General features: G+C 55.2%; 1 protein-coding gene and 1 long non-coding RNA gene across 3 annotated transcripts in view; both read right to left on the bottom strand.

Moving 5' to 3' along the window:
- LOC132695146 (uncharacterized) overlaps window positions 1-17,073 on the bottom strand; it is a 358,351-nt gene that overhangs the window by 325,793 nt on the left and 15,485 nt on the right. The window lies entirely within an intron of this gene.
- Window positions 1,256-16,591, bottom strand: AKR1E2 (aldo-keto reductase family 1 member E2). 2 transcript variants are annotated; one of them, XM_060659391.2, is made up of 10 exons: window positions 16,461-16,591; window positions 11,621-11,788; window positions 9,699-9,815; window positions 9,485-9,562; window positions 7,673-7,795; window positions 5,648-5,745; window positions 3,652-3,724; window positions 3,080-3,169; window positions 1,899-1,981; window positions 1,256-1,638 (listed from the first exon to the last, which is right to left on the bottom strand). In XM_060659391.2, the coding sequence occupies exons 1-10, from the start codon at window positions 16,497-16,499 to the stop codon at window positions 1,596-1,598; spliced, it is 912 nt and encodes a 303-aa protein (XP_060515374.1). In that variant the 5' UTR covers window positions 16,500-16,591; the 3' UTR covers window positions 1,256-1,595. The 2 variants fall into 2 exon arrangements, with proteins under 2 accessions (XP_060515374.1, XP_081652158.1); XM_081796032.1 differs by lacking the exon at window positions 1,256-1,638 and adding an exon at window positions 1,659-1,806 and having other exon boundaries at window positions 1,899-1,972; window positions 3,077-3,169.

Here is a 17,073-nt window from a genome sequence, read left to right as displayed (position 1 = left end):
GGCCTAAGGCCCCTCGGGGGTCCCGGACTACTCGCCTACATTTATCCGTAGGGACCGCCCCGGTGCTTTCCTGATGTTTCTCGGAGACTCAACGGAGCCTTCCCGCCACCGGAGCTGGTTTGCAGCTGAAGGAGTTCTCATTGCGTGACCACGTCCTTGACCCAGTGATTTAGGACGAGGTGTCCCTTATCTTGGCCACACTTGCTGGTGCTCTTGCTGTTTCAAGTGGCTCTCGTAAAACACGACATAAAAATCTGTATTCCTTGTTTCTGTAGAAAACCGAAGTGTCTCCGCAAGGCTTGAATTACACTGATAAGGACTCTGTAAGATGTGGAAATCAGCAGCGAAGGAGGAAGATCGGATCATCAGTTCAAGTCCGGTAGCTTTAAAGCTTACGAGTTAAATCTTCAGTATTTATTTACTTGCTGTCTTATCAAAATGTTAAGTGAACAGGTACATGACTGTACATCCAGTATATAATGCATAGGCCTTTTAAAAAGCAAATCACAGACCATGTGTGCTGTGGGACAGGTTTTGCGAAGTGTTCGTGCACATGTGTTATATATGTGTATGGATCACATATTTTATGTAATTTGTTTATCTACATGGGTCATAGACATGGGCATAGATTAGAAGGACCCACTAGAAAGAGGATTCTTCTTAGATATTGCTAGTTTAGGCCATTTTTACTTGTTATAATTGAGCTTTTCTCAGTTTTCTTTACATTCTGAATCTGGAAGAATTACTTCATTAAATAGCAAAATTCGGTAAATATTAGTAGAAAGCACATTAGCCTATATGGTGAACTTTTCTTACGTTTAACATAAACAGGGAAACATCCTGCCATTCATTCATGAAAATGAACCTTTTTCGTGGAACATAATAACTTGTAGCAGATTTTTAAGACAATGGCCCAAAGCATGGTGCTCGAGTGCCATCCGGTGAGCAGAGAGGACACGAGTCACACACAGCCCTGAGCGAGCCCACTGGACGGACCCCGGACGCTGAGCGCAGGAGGGCAATGACCCGCGTGTCCTCTCTGCTTGGGGTTCCCACAGCCGTATTTAAGTAAGAAAAGCCTCTGTGTTGAACTGAGACCCTCTCCCGCCTTCACCCAGCTTGTCTCTGCACGTGTGAACGTAAAGATTTTGCTTTAAAACCATCTGGGGGGATTGAGGGAACAGAGCCACACAGATGGCGGGAGGCCGGCCCGGGGTCTCAAGCGGGGCTGGGTGACACATGTAGAGACTCGTGCTATGGTCTCAAATCCTGTATTTAAATATTTCCATAATACAACCCTTTTTCCGAGGGTAGAGGCCACACAGCCTGTCTGGTCAAAATCCTGTCACGCTGTGCTCAAAGGAGCCGTAGGACTGGGGGGTTCTCCACAGAGAGCGAGCGCCGCTCCCAGGGCGGCTCCCTTCCCATCACCCACCACCGGAACTGTGTGGACCTCTCAGGGAGCGCAGCTCTGTTCCAGGCAGGAATCCACCCAAGTCAAAGCCGGTCGCCCCCACCTCCCTGGCAGAGCCCTGCCTCGGCTCGGGCCTCATGGACCCGTCGGGCCGGGCAGGGGGGGAAGAGGGAGGCCGTGCTCAGTATTCTATGTTGAAAGGATAGTCCTTGTGGTTTTTAGCTCTGAAAAACAGGAAAACAAATCAAAATGAACTGTTTATTACATTTAAGAGAAACCTTCTAAAAGACACAGCTGTGTGTTTTCAAGCTCCCAATGTATTCAGTTAGTCTTGGGACTCATTCAGAGGCCCACCCTCCGAGGGGAAAGCCTTATGAGAAGGTTTAATTAACCTAAAATGCATACGATCAACACCTATTCGGAATCGCCTCAACCCGAATACTGTTCCCTCCCCCTGGAACGGAGGTAAAGGAGACGTATTTACGTGGGCAAGGTGCACATCCGGAAATTCCTGTCCAGGTCGAGGATGTCGTTCATGTCCGTTTCTGATAATTCAAAGTCAAACACCTGCACCCAAAACAAAACGTTCACGGTGAAGTCAGTCCAGTGACCATCTCGTTGAGCACATGTCGCCTGCGAAGCGCTGCGCCAGACCTGCCGGGGACACAAGATGCGGAGGGAACACTGCACGCGGCACCTGCAACTTCCCCGGATCATCAGCCTTCCTCCGTGAACCGCGGCTATGACCCTGTGCCTGACGCTGGCTGCCCCGGGCTGGGCGAGAGCCCCTGCAAAGACAGGACGTGTACTGCAGTCCCCCCCCACCCCCCGAGGGGAATAAGGGACGAGCCGGAATCAAGAGGTGGGAGGTGAGCAAAGAATTTTTCCCGTCGCTCAAAAACAAAAAACAAAAAACACAAAAAAAGAACCCCCCCCCCCCAAATGAAAAACACCAAAAAACCCCTCCAAAACCAAATGAAAGTGAAAAACCAAAAACATTCATGCCCCACGCCCTCCCAGCTCGGACACTGGGTCCCCGGGACCACTGGCTCTGACAGTAGCCATAACACAGTGTAATTCTTGTTTCTTTCCTCATGAAGCAGAATTCTAAGCTGCACCCCCTTTGCTCCTAATACCCGTGAGGACTATGACCCCCACTCCTGAAACACGATCTGTTCTCACAGGAGAGCCAGCCCCGGTCCCCAGCTGAGGAGCCGGGAGGGAGGGTGCAGCAACCCCCGGGAGGGGACCGGCCGGGCCCGGCCTCTACCCACAGGAGACCCTCCACCCGGTCTAGCAGAAACCAAGGGCTCGGTGTCAGCAGAGGCTCTGACTGGAGGGCGGCCTTCGGTTCTGGAAGGGCCCCACGAATCCAGGTCCGGGCAGCCAGAGGCAGCGGTCCTGAGACTTGGGGAGCAGGCACCCGGCTCGGGGGCACAGCCCTGCGAGCCTCTGGCCGGCACCCCGGCTGTTCGGGACCTGCTGTTCGCCGGCTCCCGGGCTGGGTTCGTGCCTGTCACACTCTGGGGTTCCTCGTGCTGTGGCCGCAGCTCCACCCGGCCCCTCTGCTGCGTCAAAGCCACACAGGGCCTGCTTGTGCGGTGGTCAGACCCCCAGCTGACTACCGTGTGATCCCAAACCCTCCGAATAAAAGAAGAAAAGAACCCTTTCCTGGATATTCTCACGGATCCGTGTTGGGGTGACAGATTTGGGGATCACGATCACATTCCTCTGGATCTGAAATCGGATCACAATCTGCAGAAAAAAGGTCTCGCATGAGACAAGGGGAATCACAGATTCACACTTTACTGTGCAAAGTCCCAAAGTCAGGACAGCCGGAACTTTTATTACAGGCTCTTCTGTCCCAAAGTCCCTCAGAACCCCAACTGGCATTTTCTGCACAGTTCCTCCAATGTGTGTAATGGCCACGACTGGTCCATGGAAAAGCTCAGAGGACCTGCCAACGCCTTAATGACAGTTCACGGAGACGCCCAGCCCCCAAACACTGGACATGAGAGCAAGGAAGTCTTTTCTGTTCCACTCAGCCGGGGGGCCCCACATTTGGAGTCCCGCCCACGGGCCTCGCAGCCTTAGTGGGTGGGAGCAGGCGCCCCCTGTGCTGGTGAATTGGAAGCTTCGGGCCAGAGTAAGCAAACCCTTCCTCCATCCAGTCCCCGGCTCCGAGAGGAAGCAGGGAGACCCCCCCCCCCCCCCAGCCTGCGGGCAGCCCCTCCTACCTGGGCAGGAGACCTGTTGTACTTCTGTGCGATCCTCTGAATCACGGGGTCATCCAGGAGGGCCACCCCCTCACTAGAGAGAGCAGGACAGGGCAGGGGGTCAGGGGGGACAAGCCTGGGTGCCTCCTGCTTTCAGACACACAATACCTCCTCCAAAACCAAGACCTAGGTTTATTTTTGTCTGATCACAATACTTGCTCTGGGTAGGAAATTCAAATGATGTATAGGAGCTCATCACCCGCAACCCACCATCTAGAGAAGACATTTCGGTGGGGACAGCTGGGCACGCTGCTTTTCCATGGACATTTGGTGTTTTCTCGAGAGCCAGGGGGCAACGTGAGAGCGTAGGAGGCAACGCGTTCTCCGCGCTTTAGAGAGGCCCTGGGCAGGTAGGGCTGACTTCTGAGCTCTTACTGCGGGGCCTGGGGTGGGGCCTCTAGCGCTGCTGGTAAATAATTGTCGATATTCACGATGGTAATTTCAGAACAGTTCAACTCAAATACCAAAACACGAGGGGAAGCTTCAGTGCAGAGAACTGGAAGGCTGTGGCCATGGCACTATCCCTCAGGGGCTGTCCAGCAGGGACAGGCCCTGGTCACCCTGGAGAGCCATTGCTTTGGCCCCTGCCACCCACTGTGGCTCCAGTGCCCCAAGTTCAGCCACAGAACAGGACCCCGCCTTCCAGCAGCTCCCCAGCCGCTACGAAGTTCAAACACATGTGCCCCACTTCCCACAGGAGACACACAGGTCATAAGAGTCAAATGCTTTCAGCCCTTCCTGGGCCCCTAGTCTGTCCAGGTCCTGAGCCAGGGGCTGTTGGAGAGCCACAAGTTACACGCGGCCCCTGTACTCACGCAGCTCTGACAAGTGGGAGACTGAAAAGAAAATAATGGCAAGACAGTGTAACGAGGGTTATGGACAAAACCTCGATAAGGGGAGTCAGGAGGGCTTCCTGGAGGAGGTGATGCTGACTTGAACTGGACATTAGAAATCAGAGTGAGCCAGACTCTAAAAACACAAGATGGTAACAAGATCTCTAGAGGGACGCCTGGTGGCTCAGTCGGTTAAGCGTCCGACCTCGGCTCAGGTCATGATCTCACTGCTCGTGAGTTTGAGCCCCGCATCGGACTCTGTGCGGACAGCTCAGAGCCTGGAGCCTGCTTCCAGTTCTGTCTCCATCTCTCTTTGCTCCTCCCCTGCTCGCTGTCTCTGTCTCTCTCTCAAATATAAAATAAACCATTAAAAAATATATATATAAACAACAAGATCTCTAGGTAAAGAGACCAACCTATGCAAAGGCACAGGCTAGAAACACGGCGCTCTACTCCGGGAGCCCCGCGTGGGTTCAGGTGGTGGGTGCACACTGCGGAAGACACGAGGCCAGAATTAGGCCGAGGCCAGACCGGCTGGGGCTCCTAGGCCCTGCCAAGAACCGAAGGATTTTCAAGCAGGAGAGTGACCTGATCAGACTGAGACGGCTCCCTCGGCTCCTGCGCGGACAACGGATTGGAACCGGGCAAATCGGAGCGGACAGGCTGCTCTAATTACCGGAGAGAACTCCCACTTAACTCGGGCCGTGATGGCGAGAACAGAGATCAACAGACAGATCCCGGGTTCTCTGGCACAATCAGAGTGGATTCTGGGGGATGGGCTGGAAAGGCAGGACTGCCGGGTGTCTGGTCTGGGGGTGCCGAGCGGGTGGGGGCTCGTGAACGGACGCAGGGCGCACAGCACACGGTTCCGGTGCTGGGGAAGAGGACGCGTGCAGATGGAGATATCTGTGACCCATCTCGACCGGAAGGCGTAGCAGCCGGCCCGACGTGCTGGTCAAGAGCTCAGACCAGGCCGTTGCCCTCCTCTGGCCGCCGGCGCCGGCCCCTCCCCCAGCCCACACGCCCCGCCCACACCTGCCTTTGTTAGGCCCTCCCCTAACTATCCAAATCCAGCAGGAGGGGGCATCTCTCCCCCCCAACCCCCACCACGGACACACCCCCACCTGGAACCGCCGAGGGGCCGGTAGGCTGTCACGGTCACATCTCTGGATTGGCAAAAGTTGATCAGATTCTTCTGGGTAAGATACGGGTGGCACTCGACCTGAAAGGAGAAGCACCGCTTACCGAGAAAATTCAGGTCACCGTACACGGGGGAAGGGCACACTCTTAATGTCTCGGCTGTCGCCGATGAGCTCCGGGACCCGTCTCGAGGCTCAAGCGTCCACACCTAAAGTGAAAGCCACTGAGAACGGGCAAGAGGAACACCCCGTCGCCTGGACACTCGGATGGCACCTGCTCCGGGAGGCCCTCCCTCTGACCCTTTACTTTCCGCTCTCGCCCGCGTCACCATCTGACATCTTCCACATCGTGCTTATTTGCTGTTGTCTGTCTCCCGCCGCTTGATGCGAGCTGCACAGAGGCAGGGGTCTGGGCTGACTTTGTTTTGTTCCCAGACACGCCCCCAGCATCCAGAATAAGCCGGCCAGAGAACCCTCTGTCAAGGCTCCGCAGGTGCATGGAGGACGCTGGGGAGTCATGTGGGACACGCGTGCTCCAGGGGACTCCAGTGGACATTTTGAGAAACTTGAGAGCGGGATTTCTGCCTGCACATTCTGTACATTCTCACGTACAATTCCAGGTCATCAGTGGGCTGAAAATACTCCTTTAGAGTGAATTAAGAGCTGCAAACAGTGCCCTTGAGGGTCAGGAACGTGCTGGGCACAGCCACCAGAAAGAGCAAGGAAAACTCTTCTGAGGGGACGTTGCTGGGGGCTCAGAACCCCAATTAGGAAACAGCCCCTCAGGCCCCTCCCACCCCACAGAGGAAGCAACAGCTCTCCCCCCCATCCCCCACTTAAAGTGCTGCTCAGCAGGAACCCTGACAGAACGGGGGCGCACATCATGCACATGAACATTCTAGGCACGCCAGGGTTTAAAGCAGGGAAGCTAAGGCATGCCTCGCGTCGGGACAGGTGCCGCTCTGAGGAAGGCGGCTAGGAGAGCTTCCAGAAGGCAGACGCTGTTGGGCTTTGGGCTCCAGCGCCGACCAGCACGCTCCCCTGTGGAAACTCGCTGAGCGATGCCCAACCTCTCCTGCATCCACGCTACACCGTGTTTATAAAAAATGGAACGTGATGCTCTATTCTCAATATCCCCAAGCGGAAACTATGCAAGTGGCCGTCGACGCTAGAGTGGGTAACGATAGTGTGGTGTGTGCGCCCAGCGGAATCCCACGCAGAAATCAGAACGACGGACGATCGTACAGGAATACGGAGGAATCCAACAGACGCGATGTTGGAAGAAGCCAGGCGGGAAAGAGTACGTAATGGGTCACTTCATCTACATAAAGTTCAAGAGCCAGTGTCCGCTGTTAGTAATCGGCACACGGGCTGCCCTCTGTCGGGGGGCGGTCGACGGGAGGAAGCGTGGTGGGGCTTCGGGTGCTGGTCACGCGCTGTTTCTCGATCTGGATGTAGGCACAGAGCGAGGCTCGGTTTACGAGAATTTACTGAGCTCTACTGTCATGGGTGCACTTTTTAAATGTACATGACACCTGAGCAAATGTTTAGGTAAAAGAATGTACTGCAAAAAGGCCCTTTCTGCAAGCGAAGCCCTCTCCTCACGAGCCAGCTCTCTGCACAAAAGTCCTGGCAGAGTCCGGGAACCTGGGGTCTTTCGGCTGCCCGCCCCCCAGGTGGAGGGACGGGGAGGGGCCCAGGTGCCTTCCCAGGAAGCCGTGAGCAGCGATGTCAGGGAGGGAGGAGGGCGAGACAGGAGTGTCACCACTTCTGCACACAGAGGACCAAGCTCAGCCCGTGGCCGACCTCCCGAGGACCCCACCTAATCGAACAAGCCTTTCCAGAAGCTCTCCGGCCTCGGCACCCGTTACTTGCCTCACCGCTCCCTAAGTCACCATTTTTGCAGCCACGGGAGAAAAATGCCTACTCTGTGCCCCCTGTTTCATTTCCAGCGTAGCCAGGGGGGGAACGTGACGGCTGAAAAGCCAACTCCATCTGTTAAAGCCTCACCTGGTTCGTCACTGGCTTGAACCTCAGGTTGGGTTTATTCAAAAGCCTCTCGAGCTGCTGGTGGTTGAAGTTTGACACCCCGATGGCTCTCACCAGCCCCGTGACCACCAGGTCCTCCATGGCCTAAAGACAACAAACAGTCATTCTGCTTCCCCCTCCCCCCCATCGCCCATGCCCCTCCCTCCCCAGGCTAAACCAGCTCCCCAGGCTTCTAAATATCCCACCCGATGCCCCACAGGCATTTCTGCCCCCAGGGCCTCTAGTGGCCGGGGACCCTGGGCACATTGTGTGACCACGCTGAGCCTCAGTGTCCTCATCTGCAAAGTGGGGACGAGCTTGTTCATGTCACAGGGTTGTTTTAAGGATCCCATCAAGTAACACACACAAAGCATTTAGCGCAGGGCTAGAATGTGGCCAACACTCAACACTTCAGCTGTTATTTCTCCCCTTCCTCTGAACATGTGTGACACAGGGCTCGGCAGGGATGCCCGTCGCTTGCCGCTCTTTCTACCTAGCGTATACGCTTCCTAAGCGCAGTGACGTGCCATCATCCTCCTGCTGGCCGTGAACTTCAGGAGGTGTCGGGCTGGCGTGGGGCACCTCGTCAACAGTAGGTCCTGGGTCCTGAGCGGCCACGGGCCGGAGATCAGTCAGCGTGCACCAGCCACTGCCTGGAGGCACCAGCATCGCCCGGAGACTCACCCGGGCTGCATGCGGCCAGGACCCCAAGCCACAGCTCTCCCGAGGGGCGATGCCGTGGGACAGAAAGCACTGGGGCCCCCGGACGCTGGTCCTGACAGCCCAGATCCCTCATCTAATCTGTTTTGCCGATTGCCCTGTTTAAGAGAAATGGGGGGAGGGAGAGGGTGGCCTGACTGGTGCGCCTGCCGACTCTGCCTGGTGCTCGAAGGCCTTCTCTCGCCCATCTCCCTGGACTCAGCAGGCTCCAGCGGGAGCTCACTGCTTCCCAGGCCTCACACCCGCCCTCCTCCGTCCCACACCGTTTGCGAGATTACACGCGCCAGGTCAGCCGGGCCCCACGGAACGCTGTCCCCTTCCACACCTGCACCCCTCACCGCGATGCCGCTGCTCGCTACTTTATTCCAGGTCTCTTCCCCCTTTTTGCCTGGAAACCTGCCACTCGGCCTCCAGCCCCACACAGGCCTGGCTGGGCTGCCAGACCTCGTTCCGAGATGCTCGAGGCCCAGCGGTCCACAGCCACACGACAGCAGTGGTAGCTACGGCCAGGTAATGGATGGGGGGGATTCTTAAATGTTCTTTCTCATACTCTTCCGTATTTCTGTCACGACCAAGTGATACTCTCTCATCAACAAACAAGCGGACACCGGGGTGCATGGGTGGCTCAGTCGGTCAAGCGTCCGACTTCGGCTCAGGTCACGATCTCACAGTTCCTGGGTTCGAGCCCCACATCGGGCCCTGTGCTGACAGCTCACAGCCCGGAGCCTGCTTCGGATTCTGTGTCTCCCTCTCTCTCTGTTCCTCCCCCGCTTGTGTTTTCTCTCTCTCTCAAAAATAAATAAACATTAAAAAAAAAACAAAAACAAAAAGTCGACACTGAGACTAAAACGGGGCGGGGGGGGGGGGGGGGTCTGACTTAGTCATCCCTGGAACTGACGTCCTGGCAGAGGAACCAGCCGGAACTAGGGCGGCAGATGGGCGGCCGGGATCAGGTGCTGGTTTCCCGCTCACAGCGCACACGAGTGTGTCGGGGGACAACCGCAACCCCCCCGCCCCCGACGCATGCACACGACCCGCCGTCACCTCGCCCGAGGCCGGCGGGACGCGCCTCACCTCCCACGTGTCCAGGAAGTCCGTGTCGCTGGGCAGCACCATGCCGTTGCGGTCCAGGGGCAGGTCTTCCTCCCCGGGCTGGGAGGGGCGGAGGCGGGGGCGGACGAAGACCGCGGGGTCCTTGAGGAGGCCTGGGGAGAGCTCCCCGCACCCCCCGCCGGGCCTGACCAGAGGGAAGGTGCTGCCCCTGGGCTCTGCGCCTCCCGGACGGTACCTTGAAGCCCATGGGCCAGTGCATGAGGTAGAGGTCCAGGTAATCCAGCTTCAAGGCCTTGAGACTCTTGGTGCAGGCCGCCTTCACCAAGGACTTCTCGTGTCTGGTGCACCAGAGCTATGGGGGGCGCGGGGGGGAGGAGGAAGCCAGTGTCAACTTCTGCCCCTCAGTCCCCCAAGTCCGGGAGCAGGAGGACAGACGGCATCCGGGACCAGACGGCAACGAATACGGAGGGGGCAGCGACATCACCCTCAGATGGTTCCGGAACTCCCTCGGGAAGGGGTCTCCAAAAGAGGGCTCCTTCTGCCTGACTCCCACTACAGGGAGACAGGGCCACTGTGAAACATTTGGGAGGGGGCGGTCTGGTTATTTGGATCCACTAGGACCAGAAGAAACAACCAGAACCAGACCAAAGCAAACGGCTGTAAGCAGAGAGGAGGAGAACTCTGGAGAACTTGTACGTTGCTTCCCACCTGCGTCTCCTCCACATTCAAGGGCCTCTGTTCTCAGGGCCTCGTAATCGTGCAGGTTAAATTAGGGAAGTTAACACCCACTGCCTTGTATTGATTTAGAGATTTCCAGCCACACCCCCTGTGAAGTAGAAAATTTGCCATTTTCTCCCTCCCATTACGTCCCCTGTTACACTATTTAGTACTAACTGTGACGGAAGCTAATCCGAAGACTCCGTCACAGCAAGAGAAAAACGAAAAATAAATAAGTACGAGAAAGAGAATTAAAAGATATAAAAACAGACTCTCACCATAGTGTATTGATGACAAAAGAGAAGAAAAAAAAACCCTAAAAATTATCATTAACAATGGTACTCTCGAAACAGCGAGTATAAAAAAAATTGTATTTCCGTGACTTTTCCGAATTGCGGGAAGAGTGAACACACTTCCCCTGCGGACTCAGAGGGCACCAGGAGCAGCGGGCCCCGGGTGACGGGGCTGACCGAGCCATCCCGTCACCCGCCTCGCCTCGCCTCGCCTCGCCCTCACCAGCCCTCTGCCCTCGCTCCACAGGCACTGACGACTTAGAGAAATCATCCGGAACTGGAACAGAAGGGCAAGTCTACAGAAACCACACTGAGTCCTGCAATTGTGGAAATTAGTCCCGGAAACTCCTCAGGAGATGATCGAATCCGGACCCCCGTTTTATACACGGTGGAGCTGTGTCATCCAGGGACTCTCCTGGTCCCTCGGGGTTTGTGACAGGAGGTGGGGCCGTGACAGATGGCGGGGCCGTGAGAGACAGCGGGAATGACAACCCGTGGCTCCTGGCCTCAGAGTCCTAACAATCTGCTTCAAAGTCCAAGGCAGGGGAGTTCCGGAACTCTCCCGCGGTCTGGACCTGCCCCTACCGGGCCCTGAGCACCTGTCTCCCTCCTGAGCCGGCTCCCGCGGTCCAAGTCCGGGCTGTGAGTGTCCTCTGCCTCCCGCTCCAACGCCTGCTCCCTCCGGCTGCTGCAGTCACCCAGCTCTGACACAAGTCTGGCTTGTCCGGAACCCGAGCTCCCTGCTGAGAACCCGCGCCGTTGTGCGGTGTGTGCGGATGAAGAGTGAGCCCCTTGAAAGGCGTGACTTCGTCACCTGGCCTGTCCCTGCTTTGAAAGGCGTGACTTCGTCACCTGGCCTGTCCCTGCTGCAGCCGCACTTCTCATGACTGACGTTTTCCGATCCAGGAGCACCGAGCTCCTTCCAGGCCCCCGTCCCCCCGGTGCTGTCCCGTGCCTCGGGCCCCTGCCCATGCTGTCCCCGACACCTGCACCGCATCCAGTGCGTGCACGAAGCCGCACGAGTGTCCCGTACGCACTGGTCATCAGCTCCCGTGGGACCAGAAGGCCCTCCCCACGCTGGGTCGGCTACCCTGCTGCCCCAGCCCGCGTGGGCTGCACCCTGCTCGCCCTGCACGCCGAGTCCTACCTTACTGACGACAAACAGGTCCTGCCGGGTCACCACGCCCTCCCTGATCTTGCGCTGGATCCCGGCTCCGACCTCACTCTCGTTGTGGTACAAGTAGGCGCAGTCAAAGTGCCGGAACCCCGCGTCTATCGCCACTTTCACTGCCTCCGTCACCTCGCCCGGAGCTGCCTGCGAAACGAACGTGACATAGGCGGTCCGCCCACATCAGGCCATCCCAACCTCAGCGCTGGAAAATGTAGAGTCAAACGACACATGAGCGAGGACGCGCTAAAATTGGGGGAGGTCAGGGGCAGGAAGGATTTAGATGCAACCTAAGTTCCAACACCTTTCCTTACCTGGGGGAAACCCCATAGGTATTTTAGGGCCTGCAAAGAACCGAGCGAGATGCCGCGCTTCCTGAACGAGCAAAGGAATAAATAAACGCGGGATGAATCGGGATAGACACTGAGACGCAAGAAGGTGTAGACTCACCCTCTACCCGAGGAGACCAGGGGGCCAAGTGTGAAGGTAAGCGGGCGCCCGCTCACATGAAGACAACCCGGCACACGTGGGGCACCTCCCCAAGCCCCGAGGGGCACTACGGATTCCCTCAAGAAGGTGAGGTTCAGAAAACGCTCGCGGGTGAGCTGGGTGGCTCAAGGGAGCAAAGGGACGGGACGCGGGGGCAGAGGCCTGGGGAGGGCTCGGGACACAAGGCACGAGCATCCCCAAGGGCTCTGCAGCCCACACGGCACCCCCTCGCGTGAGCCTCACTAACCCCAGGCACCGGGCCAGAAGAATGGTCCGCCTCTGACAAGCAGCACATTCTGGGGGGCCAGAAGCTAAGGAAGCGTCCACCTGAAGTTAGACAACGATCCACCCAGGAATTAGAAGGAAAGGGAATCTGGAGACAAGGACACACATCAAGTAAAGATAGGACACAGAAGATCAGCAGAGCCGGAGGTTAGTTCTTTGAAAGACCTTAATAAGGTGGACAATCTTCTCACAAGACTGGAAACCCAAAAACCGGTCATACAGATACAACAGAGACCCCAAATCTCAGGAAATGTTACCAGTAACTCTCAGCCAACAATTGGGAAAAATGAAAAGAATGAGGGAAATCCCTAGAAAACCTTGCTCAAGAAGTAAAAGCTGACTTGTCCTATAATTATTTCTAAAATGAAGCAATTAAACACACAGAGTTCTGCAAAAATTTCAAGGATGTAATCGTCCCAATTTAACACAAAATCTTTCAGAGAAGAGAAAAAGAGAGAATACTCCCAACCCCTTCTACCAAACCGGCATAACCCTGGAGTCAAAAGCAGACAAAAATATTCAAAGGAAAGGCCTGCATTCATCTCACCCATGAATAAGAGTTGCAAAAATCCTAAGTAAAATGACATCAGAATGGATGCGACAGTGTATATGAAAAACTAACATACCACACCCACAGAGCTTATCTTAGAGAGCCAAGGGTGGCTTGATATTAGAAAATCCATAATAATTCACCACATTAACAGATTAAAAAAGAAATCACATCGGGGTGCTTGGGTGGCTCCGGTTGGTAGAGCATTCAACTGTGGAGCTCATCTAAGGTCATGATCCCAAGGCCGTGGGATCGAGCTCTGTGTTGGGTTCTGCACCGAACGTGGAGCCTGCTTGGGATCCTCTCTCTCTCTCCCTCTGTCTTCCTCCCCCGCATGTGTGCTCTCTCTCTAAAATTAAAAAAATAATAATAAAAAAATAAAAAATGAATCATGTCAGTCAATGTTGGATAAAATTCAACACCCATTTGTGATTTAAACTCTCAGTCAACTTGGAAAAAATGAAGCTCTTTAACCTGGTGAAGAATGTCCACATTTAAAACAACAATAAATATAATTAAAAAAAAAAAAAAAACAAAACAAGAACAAAAGCAAGCCAAAGAACAAATGGGCAAACATCATCCTAAATGTCCAAGTATCAGAAACAGTCCCTTAAAGTCAGGAACAGAACAAGAATGGTCACTGTAGTGGAGGTCCTAGCCATCCAGAAGCAACTCAGAAAAAACAATTTGGGACTTAAGGATCAGAAAAAAAGAAATGAAAGTATCATTATTTGTAGATGCTACGATCATTTATGTAGAAAGCCCAAACGAATTCATAGGCAAATTAAAAGAACTCACAAGACAATTTGGCAAAGTGGCTGAAAATGTGATGACTATACCAAAGAAGGCTTTTTTTTTTTTTTTTTTTAAAGAAGGCTCCACACCCAACAGGGGGCTTGAACTCCCGACCCCAAGATCAAAAGTCGCGTGCTCCAGCGACTTGGCCAGCCAGGCACTCGGAGATGATTGTTTTTCAATGCATCAACAGCAAACAAGCTGAAGACATAATTTCAGAGAAGTTTCCTTTCCAATAGCATCGTGGACGGTCCAGGATCAGGAATGATTCCATCAAATGAAGTGTGTGCTTTCTACAGGGCAAGCTGTATATACAACCAGATGAAGAGAGAGAGAGACGCCTTCTATCCAGGACAATTCATTAACACAGAAATACACTGGGCTTGTAGAAAGCCAGATTTAGTATCAAGTTGCCAGTTCTCCCAGACTGATCTACAGATTTAATGTGATTCCGCAGGCCCAGAACAGGCTCTGTCCCCACCTCTGGGACCTGGGCTGCCCTGTGTTTTCTGTGGCAGAGATGTGAGCTCCAAGCCTAAGCTCCAGGATGCCCCTTGCTCTCTGGTGCCTGGGCCATCACCACGAGAATACCCCAGATTCTCCTGCTTGAGGTCGAGACTTGCGCTGAGCCACGAGCAGCCCAACAGTCCCAAGTGAGAGCGGCCAAACCCCAGACACTGAGCGAGCAGCCCGGATGCATAGAGCCCAGCTGACCACCCAACAGGCAGCAGTGATGATGCACATGCTGCCATAAAAGATGGAGCTTCTGTGATTGGTTGTGGGTGCATCGCTTCCGGAGCAACCGACAGCTGATGCTTGATCTGTGACGGTACACTGCTGGAAATAAGTAAATCCAAGCAAGACTTTGTGTGGATCGAGAAGGGGTCACTGAGACTGATCCAGGTCCGTGCACCTGAAGTCCAACAACCACAAAAAGGAAGCTTTGGGCCTCTGAAACGGCTTCTGCAGGTTTCCCTTCGCCGTGTGCAAGGCAGTATGCCTGGACTCCCACCCCCAGCAGAAGACAGTGCATAAGAGCAGGACTGGAGGCAGGCAAGAAAGTGCGAGCATGTAACCCCCTGAGCCCCCTGAGCCCCCTGCGAAAGCACATCCAGGGCCACATGCTGAGAACCACAGTGAGTAGAGTTGCCTCCTTGGTCTTTAAGAGTTGGTAAGTACATAGAAGAAACGCTTTAAATACTGTTTTGATGACGCCAGTCAGAGTGGCCAAAATGAAGAAATCAGGAGACTATAGATGCTGGAGAGGATGTGGAGAAACGGGAACCCTCTTGCACTGTTGGTGGGAATGCAAATTGGTGCAGCCGCTCTGGAAAGCAGTGTGGAGGTTCCTCAGAAAATTAAAAATAGACCTACCCTATGACCCAGCAATAGCACTGCTAGGAATTTATCCAAGGGATACAGGAGTACTGATGCATAGGGGCACCTGTACCCCGATGTTTATAGCGGCACTCTCAACAATAGCCAAATTATGGAAAGAGCCGAAATGTCCATCAACTGATGAATGGATAAAGAAATTGTGGTTTATATACACAATGGAATACTACGTGGCAATGAGAAAAAATGAAATATGGCCTTTTGTAGCAACATGGATGGAACTGGAGAGTGTGATGCTAAGTGAAATAAGCCATACAGAGAAAGACAGATACCATATGGTTTCACTCTTATGTGGATCCTGAGAAACATAACAGAAACCCATGGGGGAGGGGAAGGAAAAAAAAAAAAAAAAAAAAAAAAAAGAGGTTAGAGTGGGAGAGAGCCAAAGCATTAGAGACTGTTAAAAACTGAGAACAAACTGAGGGTTGATGGGGGGTGGGAGGGAGGGCAGGGTGGGTGATGGGTATTGAGGAGGGCACCTTTTGGGATGAGCCCTGGGTGTTGTATGGAAACCAATTTGACAGTAAATTTCATATATTAAAAAATAAAAAAAAATAAAATAAAAAAATAAATAAATAAATAAATAAATAAATACTGTTTTGATGAGCAGGGGTTGATGATTCCAATGCCTACTCATCTGGTAGCTTCTTAAGTGACTTCTCAAATGAACATCTTTATTGAAGACAAAGTGTACAGAAACAAAAGAAACAAGGAAGGCCTGGTTAGCGCCTGACTGAAATCACGGATAGGAGTCACAGCGGCCAAAGTGCAGCAAGTCCCCGAGTGCCCCGCCTGGTTCTCACTGGGCGCTGCACGCTTTCCCTCTGAAACCCCACTGGCGGTGGGGGCACCTCCTTGTCTGTCCTGCGGGTGGCAAGTCCCGCCAGCCTCTGGGGAGGCGCCACCAGCCCGACCACCAGCCACAACTCCAGCCAGACCCCAGCCTTCCGGCCCTGACCCTGCCCCGACCACCGGCTGCTCCCAGCCACGACCACCAGCCCCGACCCCAGCCAGACCCCAGCCCTCCGGCCCAGACACTGCCCCGACCACCTGCTGCTCCCCGCCACGACCACCAGCCCCGACCCCAGCCCTCCGGCCCTGACCCAGCCTCACCACCGTCCCCTCGGGGATCCCGCGAACTTTTACTTCCGAACGCCCCAGGCACCGCCAGCATTTCCGGAGAACCTCCCCCTTCAAACAGGGGCGGTGGCGCCGAGGCAGGCGGCCCTGGGGGGTCCCCTCCGCGTCCCGGAGCGCCGCGGACGGGAAAGGCCCTCCCTCCCCCAGGTCGTGAGGCCACCTCACCTTCCAGGTGCCCAGGCCCAGAGCCGGGATCTTCTCCATGGTGGCCAGCACTGCCGCCGCCGCCGCACGACTCCGGGGGCGCCACTCCGCCTCTAGCTCTGCGACTGGGGACGGCGGGTGGGTGGGCGTGCGGGCGGGCGCTCCGATTGGCCGCAGCGCCAAGCAGGGGGCGGTGCCGGCGGGAGGCAGCTCTGATTGGCTGGCGGCTCCAGGGTGCCGTTAGCTGGAGACGCCCCTCGGGCCAGGGGACACACCCACAAGTCTGGAAGCGGGAGAAGCGGGCGTGTCTGTGCGCCAGCGCCGGACTTTTCGGCTCTGTTCGCGCCGTCCCAGCTCGGCTCCGATCTTACAGCCACAGGTCCTGGGAGCACAGCGTCAGGAGGGGCGAGATGCCGGACTGGTGGGCTGGTGTTTCGAGGGTCCCAGGGTCGGCAGGGCCAGGCCATCCCCAGGACGGACGGCACAGGTCTGGAGCTGTGTCCACCGCTCCGGGCGCCTGGCACCAGGGAAACCCCTAACACCCACCCTCACGGGGAGGGGGCTCCATAATAGAGAGGGAAGACCTTCCTCCTCTGCAGCCTGATGTGCCTGCGGCAGGAATCCCGAGGGTCCC

Source organism: Panthera onca, chromosome B4 (genome assembly GCF_046562875.1).
Source record: "Panthera onca isolate mPanOnc1 chromosome B4, mPanOnc1 haplotype 2, whole genome shotgun sequence".
NCBI classification, from domain to species: Eukaryota; Metazoa; Chordata; class Mammalia; order Carnivora; family Felidae; genus Panthera; species Panthera onca.
The sequence above is the reverse complement of the archived record's forward strand: the minus strand, read 5'-3'. Positions and strand labels throughout refer to the sequence as shown.